The 11627-nt window shown below is 40.5% G+C and overlaps 1 protein-coding gene across 2 annotated transcripts in view; it reads left to right on the top strand.

The window, feature by feature from the left end:
* The first annotated feature begins 10173 nt into the window (after positions 1 to 10173).
* Positions 10174 to 11627, top strand: part of SVOPL (SVOP like) — a 49552-nt gene continuing 48098 nt past the window's right edge. For both annotated transcript variants that reach the window (XM_019653236.1, XM_019653235.1), the window contains exons 1-2: positions 10174 to 10255; positions 10431 to 10522. In XM_019653236.1, coding sequence (XP_019508781.1) covers positions 10174 to 10255; positions 10431 to 10522 — 174 coding nt within the window. The remainder of the gene's footprint in view (positions 10256 to 10430; positions 10523 to 11627) is intronic.

The following is an 11627-nucleotide window of genomic DNA, read 5'->3' as shown; positions in this document are numbered from 1 at the left end:
CATAGGAGGAAACATAGTAGGTACCAAACTTATGGACCTTGGTTTTAGTGAACTTGACCCCAAAGGCCAGAGAAGTAAAAGCAAAAATAAATGAATGGGACTATATCAAACTAAAAACCTTCTGCACAGCAAGAAAATCATCAACAAAACAAAAGGGCAACCAACTGAATGGGCGAAGATATTTGTAAAAAACACCTCCGATAAGGAGCTGATATCCAAAATATATAAAGCATTCATACAACTCAACAGCAAAAAAACAGTCCAATTAAAAAATGGGTGGAGGACCTGAACAGACACTTCTCCCAATAAGACATACAAAGGACCAACAGATATATGAAAAATTGCTCAACTTCACTAGCTGTTAGGGAAATGCAAGTCAAAACCACAATGAGATACCACCTCACACCTGTTAGATTGGCTGCTATCAATAAGAAGAAATAAGTGTTGGAGAGGCTGTGGAAAAAAGGGTAGTGCTGGTGGGATTGTAAATTGGTGCAGCCTCTATAGAAAACAGTATGAAGGTTTCTCAAAAAATTAAGAATGGAATTACTAGATGACCTAGCAATCCCTCTGCTGGGTATCTACCTGAAAAATTGGAAAACACTTAATGCTTAAAGATATATGTACCCCTGTGTTTGTTGCAGCACTATACATAATAGCCAAGACATGGAAACAACCTAAGTGTCCTTCAACGGATGACTGGATAAAGAAGTACATATATATACAATGGAATACTACTCAGCCATGGAAAAATGAAACATTGCCATTTGTGACAACGTGGATGGATCTTGAGAATATCATGCTAAGTGAAACAAGTCAGATGGAAAAGGACAAGAATCATATAACTTCACTCATGTGGGATATAAAACAGCAACAAATGAACAAGCAAATAAACTCATAGACACAGACAACAGTATGGTGGTTACCAGAGTGGAAGGAGGTGGGGAAGTTTGAAGAAGGGTAAAGGGGGTCAAATATATGGTGATGGAAGGAGATTAGACTTTGGAGGGCAATGAAATATACAGACAATGTATTATAGAATTATACACCTGAAACTTAAGTAATGTTATGAACTGTCATGTAATAAATTTAATTAAAAAAAAAACCTAGTTTCGTTGACTGTTTAGTCTGAATGACATTTATCCAGGTTAATTATAATCTCTATGGTAACTACCCTGGTAGAATTAAGTATAATTCATGTTGGTATAGCACTTTATATTACGAAGCAGTTTCTCATAGTATCCATTGGGTTGTCAGAAAAGTCATGATGTATTTTTTCTATGTTTTTCGTTGCAAAAATGCATCAGGACTTTTCAGACAACCCAGTAGATCTAAATAAGATTCCAAAAGATCTGACAAAATTTAAAATCACCTTTTGGACAGGTCTCTGTTTCAGCCCCACCTGTCCCTCCATGTAGTGGGTTGACTGTTGCTCATGGAAGTGTCACTGCTCATACCCAATGAAACGTCCATGTCACCTTCCATGTCAACTGCACGACTTGTCCAGCACAATTTAAGGCACAGTTAGATGCTCAACAAAAATTCATTTAATGAGTAAAACATGTTGAGCCCAAGAATGACAGTTGGAATCAGAAGATGTCTATATTTAAGTTCCAACTCTCATACTTTATCATGTGTGCCCTGGGGCAGGAAATGGAGTCGGTCTCCTCGTTGCCAAAATGGGGATAGTGATCTCCACCACTGGCTTGTGGAAGGAGGTTGTAAAGCACCGGACAGTGACTAGGTACTCAGTTATTGACATTGACCCCATTGCCACCATGGACAGTTTCAAGGTTCTCAGCTCATTACTGCCCTTCTCAACAACTGTTTAAAAATCCACTCTGCTTAGATGCATCACCAGCCTTTTGCCCTTTAGTTCTAAACACTGATGGATGCAAGAAAAGATTTTAAAGGGCAAACTTCCCTGTGTGCCTTGCCAAGACCCTTGCTCTTATAGAAATTCTCTCAGCCTGCCTGAGAACATATTAGTTTTCTCCAAGTTTTGGCAGCCTTTGTCTATCTCTAAGAGGGATGTAATTTCCCCTTCATAGATCAGGTGAAGGGCTAGCTGAGAAGGGGGTGTGGCCTGGATGTCACTCACTTGCTGAGGATGCAAGGTTGTTCCTTAAATAATTCTGTTCACAGAACTGAGCCGAAAGGGGAGGAGAAGCCCTAGGGGCCAGGCTTCTTGGGAAGGTAAGTCTAGAAGCCCCCAGGAGGCCGCCAGTGATCCAACTGCTATGTGAGATTTGGCTGTAGTAAGAGGGAGTGAAAGAGCCCAGCACTGGAAGGATTTCTGAGAAACAGAGGTAAGGAACTATGGCTGCAACATAGATCTGGATTTATTTCTCCTGCTCTGGGGCGATGGGGAGTGTGGACCATTAGTGGTTGGCTGAAGGCAAATGGAGTATGAAACGTTCCCTCTTCTTACTGATGATATTGCAAAACAAATTACATTATACACATACACACAAGTTCCGCTTGAAAAACTCTACAGTGGCCCAATTATTTCTGGCTAAAAAATTCAGTATAGCAAAATGTAATAGAACAAAATATTCATCAGTCCCCTAGAATTTGTTTTAATGAAGCTTGCACTCCATCTGAGCCTTTCAGTTTCAATATGTTTCAATTCTTTATTGGATTTTTTTTCAAGGTAGGTCATGGGTTACTTTCCCATTGTACTTTTTTTTTTTAAAGATTTTTATTGGGGGAATTGGAACAGTGCTTGGGGAATTGGGGGAAGGGGAACAGACAAGTTGCTGTCATTTTGTTCTTCAATCTAGTTGTGGAGGACGTTGCTTCACTGGCCCAAGCTGGCACCATCATTGCGCTCTTCTCGGGCGAGGCAGATCAGTCGCCGGCTTCTGGACGGCCGCTCACTGCGGCTGCTGGCCGCTCACGCTGGCTGCTGGCTACATACGGTAGCCCATGGCAACCCACTGCCACAGGGGCTGCAGCCTGCGCCGTCACCGGCGACTCATGGCAGCCCAGCTCCAGGTTGAGCCGCCGTTCAGCATCTTAGCTGTGGAGGGCAGTGTCACTGGCCCTCATATGTGGGATCCGAACCGGGGCCCTCTGGCATCCCAAGCGAGTTCCTAACCATCGCGCCACTCGGCCGGCCCTGTACTTTTTTTTTTTAATTAAAATTTTGGAATTTTTAAAGTTTTAAATTTCAGCTTTATTGTATAAAGGTATAACTGACATATAAAATTGTACGATGTTTAAAGTGTATATTGTAGGGATTCAAAATACATGTACGTTGTGAAACTTTTCAAGGAACCGATGGTGAAGGCTGCGAAGCCTTCTTCCCCGTGGTATTTCCTCTTTTCCCGAATTGGTCTGACTGATCATCTGCCCGTCTATCCGACCATCCTCTTCCTATGTTAGAAGAGATTTAGAATGACTTAGGAAGCCAAAGAATAGAAACAACTCAGCTTTTCTAACAATTCTATTTCAGACTTGAGATTACAATACCTCTCACGAGCGCTCCTCATCCCCGTTTCTATGAAACATTTTGTCCTGTTTATGATACTTCCGGCTGAAACTAGAAAATACTAAGCGAATGCTTTCCGTACGTGTTAACCTTGAGTTAGTGTTTGCGTGTCTTCTTAATAACTTGGAATGTAAGCCCCTTTACAATGCACAGACTCAAATGTCCAAATCCTGTTCATCTGTCCACACCTCTGCAGCCCCCACCAACATGTGCCCTCAAAGGAATCCTGTTTGTTGACCACCCTTTGTAACTTCTTTGGGCAGGATGAGAACTTTCTCTGATGCAGGTAACTTGTCCATTTGTTTCTTCCATCCCTTGGCAGCCTCCCCTGACATTGGGAACCCATGTTACTGACGGGCCTTGACCATTTCCAAGGGCTGGGCATTAGAAAGATTGATGTTGCAACTGGTGACACTGAACACTGCATCAGTGGCTGGGCAAGGGCCTGCTGGCTCCTCTGAATAGAGTTTGAGTGAGTCACACATCACTGCCACCCTTTTTCTCCACCCCTCCTCACCCCTGCACCAACTAGGCCATTTCAAACTGAGGTGTGGAAGGTTTTCCTTTCTCTAAAATATACTGATTATACAAGATAGAACAACAAGGATGTTTTTAGCAAAAATTACCTAATTTTTGGGGCCTTTTGTAAGTAAAATGAGGTGACTGGTTTGGGTGAATATCAGTGTTATACAATCTGGTTGGAGCAGTTTTGAGATCTTATTTTTCAATAGGCACCTAGCACCTGTGCAGGTTTAACACCACTCAAGTTTACCCTTGAAATAAGATCAGTCTATTTCAGAAAACAAGTAACTTTTTTTTTCATTTGCTGGTTTTTTCATTTGAACCCTTTGTGTTCCAATGTTAGCAGAATATTAGCAGTAAACGCCTTTGGAAAACTATGTATTTGATAACTTCGTAGATACTTAAAAACTTACCCTGAGTGTATTTGGTTTGTGATTATGGTGGAATTTTAGAAATTTAGTTGATACCTTTATTCAGAGATGACAAAGAGTAAGTACTACCATGAGGCTTACGTTGCAGTGGGCTCTGTGCCATGTTATACAAACATCCTCTCATTTCATCTTCATAACGTATTTGAGAGGAAGTTTATCAGTTAAGAATTGCACACAATTGGCTAGTCTGAGCGCACTTGTGTTTACAGTTGATGACAGCCAGTTACAGATTTCTTTGTTCCTTCTCTACTCCCATTGCTTCACTTGACTAGCCTTAAAAGGAACAAAGGAAAGAAAAAAGAACAACAAAGAATTGCACACAACTGCAAGTAAGAAACAGAGGCCAGAAATAACAGTGTCTTAAATAAGAGGGAGCTTTATTTTTTTTTCCATGTGAAAGACATCTGAATAAACAGCCCAAGACTGTAAGAGAGCGCCACGTCTGCAGGTCCCAGGCTCTTTGTAGCTTGTGCTCTGCCAGACGTAGTCCAAAGCTTCCATCTTTCCATTTCACGTTTGTATCATGACCCAAGGTGCCTGCTGAAGTGCTAGTTGCCATGTTTCCATGATCTGGAAAGAGGCAGGAGGACGAGGAGAACGGGCCAGGGACTTTCTCAGAAGTGCCCTGCATGTCCAGCACCTTCCACCTGCATCTCAGTGGACACCCGTCAAGGTACAAGGGAAGACGTTCTTTCTCCCACAGGCGGCTAGTCTTAGTTTTATTTTCAGAGGCAGAAACAGTCATAGAAGACATGAAACCAGCTCAGTCTCAGTCTCACCATGGCTCTGGCTTCCTTCCTCTCTCCCTTCCCCCTCCTTCCCACCTTTAATCCTTCTTTCCTCCTCCCTTTCTTTCTCCCCTTGCCGCCTTCCTTCCTTCTTTCCTTCTCTCCATCCCTTTCACCTTCCCTGCTTTCCTCCATCCTTCCTCCTCCCTCCCGCTATCCTTCCTACCTGAAGATGTTTTATTACTATAATTTCGTTATTACAGAAGGGCAATAATTTTCCAGTTTTGTCTATAATTTATATATCCCCTTGTAAAGTGCCTATCCATATAATTTGCCCATTAATTTATTAGGATCTTAATTTTTTCCTTGTAGTTTGTGGTTTTATCTCCTGCAAACATTAAGCATATGTGTGTGTGTGTGTGTGTATGTATATATATACATATATATGTATATATGTATATATATATGAAAACGCTTTTCAACACTAAATGGCCTTTCACGTAAGAGTTTTTAAAATGTATTCTGTTACGGTATAGGAATATCTTGTAATATTTTTAGCCACTTCTCTACTGGTGTGCATTTAGGTTGTACTCAATTTTTTTTTGTTTATATATTTATACTCATATATATATATATTTTTTGAAAGTGGCTTTTCTTATTTTAATTTTTTAAATTGTACTTAGAATACACATAACATAAAATTTACCACTGTAACAGTTTTAAAGTGAACAATTCAGTGGCATTTAGTTGTACAATTGAGTTACCCGATGTACAACCACCACCACCACCATCAAACGACCTCCCGTGCAGGCCACCTTGTGGACTTCTGGCCAGTTTTTCCAATTGTCTCCGGGTCAGGTGCCTACCCCAACCCAACAGGTCATGGTCAGTGATGGAGGGCAGGTGGGGGTGTGGGCACAAGCCTGCCCAGGACGGTGACCTATAAGTACAGACAGCAACATGTCAACTACACGTGGTTATAGTTTCTTCCCCAAAAAATTTTTTATGGTTAAAATAACTAGCCTTTATAAAAATGCAAACAATCCAAAAAAGTATAAAGAAGAAAGAAGGTTTTGTACACCTAAAGCTAATTTTTAAAAATGAAAAAAAGAAGAAGAAAAATGTCTAAATTCTACCTGCCACAGGTAATTCTTTTCTTACCTTGTTTTCTTGGCCAGGTCCTGCTTTCGGGCCTCAGTTTACACTTGCCTGCAGGAGGCTTCTCAGGTCTCAGGACTCCTTAGAGCCGGGCGCCCTTTTGTTGCCAGAGCAACCCCTGGTTACCCTGGGACCACACCTTCCCTACCTGCATATGTGCCTTTACTTCCTGTTAGACTCTTAAGTTCCTCGGGAGTGGGACCCTTTCCATTACATTTTATTGTCTGATATAGTCGTGCTCTGCAAATATTTGTTAAAAGGTAAAACACTGTCTTTATTTCATTAGACAACATCTCTCCTGAAATCTCTATGTAGGTATGTATTTAGATGAAAATTTATAACTTGGGAGCATTATATACCTACACATACTTTATGTATACACATACATTATGTACTTATATATTGGGAAATACCTTTCAACACTGAATAGCCATTCACTTAAGAGCTGTAAATGGCCAGAGTCACTTTTGGGTCTTAAGTCTGCTGCCATGATTTACATTACTATTTTTTAGGGGGAAAAAAAGAAATTGATGTATTGGGTTGTCGGAAAAGTCATGACGTATTTTTTCTATGTTTTTCATCGTAAAAATGCGTCATGACTTGTCCGACAACCCAATAATTTACATACAGTAAAATTCACCATAGAAAGTGTATAACTCAATGGTTTTTAGTACAGACACAAGGTTGTGCAGCCATCGCCACTGTGTAATTCTCGCTGAATGATCTTGTTTTCATATTTTGATTGAGTTAAACCTATGTTAACAGTTCATCTTCCCATCTAGAAACGTGATACTCAGAGCTGATTTTTAACGTGTAGTGAGGTCCTTTCTGTAATCAAAAGAAGGTGATTTTTCTGCTATTTAAAAAGCTACCAGATGAAGAACACCCCTCCAAAGGGTATTTGGGCGATGTCTGGAAAAGGAGCAGGAAGCGTTCTAAAATGTCTGTCTTTGTGGCTTTCAGGCTTCCAAATGGGCTGAGAGGCCAATTATTTGTACTTTTTCCACTCCGTGAAAATAACAACTTTTTAATACTGTTCACGGTGTCTTTTGGGAAAAGGGATGTCATGGACTTATTTCCGAACATGATTGATCCGTCTGTCTTCTGGGAATATTTGTGTCTCTGTGACAGCATTTTAAGAAAACAAATAATATCTACATTGCAGTATAGTAATTTTTTATGTGTGTCTTTGGTGTCCCCAACTAGATTAAAAACCTCTTAGGGCAAGGAACATGTCAGATGCTCCTCTGAAGTCTCCACAGGAGCCCACAAGATGCAGAGCTGGCCCTGAACAAACGCTAATGACCTTGATGTGTTGCTCTGTGGCTGTTTTATGTTCTGGGCAAAAGACCTTTGTTTGAGTTCTGACTCTGTTACTTACCGGTGGTCTGACACTGAAAAAGTTATTTAAGAATCTCAGAACCTCATTTTTTTTTAACTATTTATTTTGAAAAGTGCTACACATCTTCAAAAGCAGAGGATAGTAAAATAAGCCCCAATGTACCCACCATTCTTCTTCTATAATTTTCAACATATGGCCTCGTTCAGTAATTTTCAACATATGGCCATTCTTTTTTCATCTATATACCCATCTACTTCCTATGTGCCCTATTCCCGCCCTACCATTAAATTATTCTTAAATGAATCCCAGACTTTATATTTCATCTGTAAACATTTCAGTATGTATCTTTGAAATACGAGGATTCTTTTTTTCTACCGTAACCGTAATAGCATTGTCACACTTAATGATGTCACCAGTAATTCCTTAATATTATCAAACTTCCAAACTTGCTTACATTTTCCTGAGTTTTGATCATCTCTCTTTCATTTCATTCTCTTTGTTGTTTTTACAGCTGGTTTGTTTGAATGAGGAGCCAAACAAGATCAACTCCTTTATTTGGTGGACTTGTCTCTTTTCTTTTAGTCCATAGGTTCCTTTTTCCTCTTTCTTTTCTTCTTGCCATGTATTTACTGAATAAGTTGGGTCATTTATCTTAGAGAACTTCCCACATTCTGGATTTTTTTTTAATTACATGCCCATGGTATAGTTTAATGTGTTTCTTTATCCCCTGTATAAACTGGTAGTTAGAGCTATATCCAGGTTCAATTTTTTTTTTATGAGACTGCATCACAAGTGATGTATACTTCCTACTGCATCTCATCAGAAGCCACATAATATCTGATCATCTCTCTTGCAATAGCATTCGGGTCTTTCAGTGGGTTTAGGTGTTATCAGTCTCATCCATGTGTCTAAGGAAAGTTCTCCATCAACCTTTCACCTAATCGTTTATCAGCCAGTGGCAATCATTGCCTAGGTCCATTATTTCATTAGAAATTGCAAAATTGTAATAATTTAATTCCATCATTCTTTCTGCATGTATTAGCTGAAACTAAAGAATAATTTTCTTTTACCAACTGTCTGGTTACTCTGAAATACAATTTGTACAAGAAAGGCAAGATATTTACTAGTTTGTAGAATAATCAGTTGATTTCTTAGTATTTGCTAAAGATGATCAATGAGGTTTTCATTTTGGTAATCCTATGAACAATGGGTTTTGATTTCTTTTAGTTCTTTGCAGTCCTTATATATGATACATAATGAATTCATATTGATGTTTCTAACTCAAAATTAGGATTATAAAATTTTTATATAAGTTCTTTGATTTTTGTATCTTTTTTCTCTTACACTGAACATCTTGGTTCCTAATAATATTAACATAAATACTTACTTGCTTTATCCTACAATATGTACTAGTATCAAAGCAATGAAACTAATATAACAATATAATTTCTGAGACCAGATTAGGAGTTCTGTTTGTCCCACTAGGGATGTAGAGTTAAATTACTGCATCTTAAAGTCATTTTTAAAAAATCACTTACTTGATACTCAACTTTCTTTGTTTTATTTTTCTTTTGATTTTTGGGGTCAAGAATCCCTTTTAGGGTCCGACCGAGTGGCACGTTGTTTAAGAGCTGGCTTGGGATGCCAAAGGCCCCCGGTTCAGATCCCACATATGAGGGCCAGTGACACTGCCCTCTACAGCTAAGATGGTGAACAATAGCTCAACCTGGAGCTGAGCTGCCTTGAGTTGCTGGCAATGGCGTAGGCTACAGTCCCTGCTGCAGTGGGTTGCCATGGGCTACCGTGTGTAGTGAGCGGCCAGCAACCGCCGTGAGCGGCCATCCAGAAGCCGGCAACTGACCTGCCTCGCCCGGGAAGAGCGCAATGATGGTGCCAACTTGGGCCAGTGAGGCGATGTCCTTCGCGACTAGACTGAAGAACAAAAGGACAGCAACTTGTCTGTTCTCCTCCCCCAATTCCCCAGCGCTGCTCCCATCCCCCAATTCCCCAATAAAAATCTTAAAAAAAAAAAAGAATCCCTTTTAGAGTGAAATACAAAAAAAGGCATAAAAAAGAAGTGTTCCATGCATTTCTGTCGGTAGTAAATGCAAATAATACACAAGAAAGCACACTGTCACACATGGTTAACTGTAAACCATAGGGTCTGTGGAAATGAGGAAGGCTGGCTACTGTGATGATTTCTCTGGAGCAAAAGCCCACCTTCACTCCTAGTCAGAGGATGCTATTGGTCAGACTGTCAAGAGCTCACCTGACCCTCCATCCAGGGTTGATTACTAGCCACTGGGGTCCAGTTGTCTCAGCCATTTAACCTCTCTGTGTTTCAGGTTCCTCAAATGTAAAATGGTGATAAAGTATAATTTCTACTTCAGATTTTCTGTGAAGATGAAAGAGGAATATGTACTCAGTTATATTTCTTCTCCTCTTCCCTCCTCCGTATCCATCAGGGAAGCTGTGTGGAGAATCGGAACCTATTAGAAGATGGCAACCAAGCGGGCAGAGCCGGTCACCATCATTAGCCTTCGCAAGTTGAGCCTGGACACTCCAGAGCCACAGCCAAAAGGTAAGATGATGTAGAAGTCTCTGACCCTCAAGCTGCTGCTTAATTTGGCCCCCACCCTGTATTTACTAGTTTTTATAATAATGAATTGGCTTTCTGACATCCTCCAGGGTGAGCAATAACCCACACATTCCCTTCTCACAGAGGCTGTTCCTTTCCCTTTGTCTTTCCTTGTTAGAGCCAAAGACATTCACCGTGGAGGATGCTGTGGAGACCATTGGGTTTGGACGTTTCCACATCGCCCTGTTTCTCATCATGGGCAGCACTGGGGTGAGTGCTCCTTGGAGGTTGTTTGAGTCTCCAAAGCTAATTCATTGTCCGACACAGAGACTCTTCCGCTGACCTCGCGCTCAGGGCTGTCCATTCAGGGAGGGGTGGGAAAGGGGACAGGAATCCTGTGAAGTGGACCACCCCAAAATAATTTCCATCCACCTTTGGCAGGTGTCTGGTTATCAGCAAAGGAATATTTGTGTTCCAGGGCTTAGGGGTTCAATACCCTTTTAAAAAAAGGGTTTAAATTGAGCTACTGGGAAGAGAGGAAAAAACTAGGACATTATTCTAAGTAACATTAGACATGGGTTCTCAAACATTTTGTGCCTAAGGATCACCTGGGACACCTGTTGTAATTACAGATTTCCAGGTCTTTTATGGGCACTGAGGAAGGTCTGTTATTTACTATCAGAGATTTTGAGAGACAAAGAAGAGAGACAGCTCAGCCCCAGGGCTTTCACAATCAGTGGGATGTACTAGGAAACCAGTGCTGCTTCCTCGTTTTGTAGGTGGAATGAGAATAGTTAAGAACCATAATAGTTAAGGTGCATAATGATAGGGATAAGGACACAGAGTGGGAAATCTGAGACAAGTGGTCAACATAGCAATGCTTTCAGGTAGGAGAACAGGTAACTAAGAGCCTTGACCTTCACTGCTCAGCTACATGGTATAAGGAAAAGAGTGGTGTGAGCTGGAGGTAGCACGTGACAAGTTCTGATGCATCTCTCAAAAGCCTTGTATAGAAAGAAACATGAGACACGCCCTAGTCCTATTGTTATAATAACTAATAGTACAGTGTCAAATATTTCTTCATCTGTTATATAAAGTATGGTCGTGCCTAGGCTCCGAATTTTTAAGATTTCATATTTTGAGAGACAGGTAGGTATGGATGGGGAGGGTTTTATCATCCCCTCTCCTCCACTTCCAACCAGAATATCTCCTCTTCTTTGCATATTTGGTTTCTAATATGTTTTATTTCATGATTCCCTTGCTTAAACAGTGCTAGAAACGCTCTGCATCTTTTACCTTCAAATATTGTGGGAACCTATCTTTTCTTTCATAACAGCCCTCTAGCAAGTGAAAAGAAAATGCAGAAATTTTTTTA

This window comes from Hipposideros armiger, unplaced genomic scaffold (assembly GCF_001890085.2).
Source record: "Hipposideros armiger isolate ML-2016 unplaced genomic scaffold, ASM189008v1 scaffold_201, whole genome shotgun sequence".
Lineage (NCBI taxonomy): Eukaryota > Metazoa > Chordata > Mammalia > Chiroptera > Hipposideridae > Hipposideros > Hipposideros armiger.
This window is presented reverse-complemented; position numbering and strand designations above follow the sequence as displayed.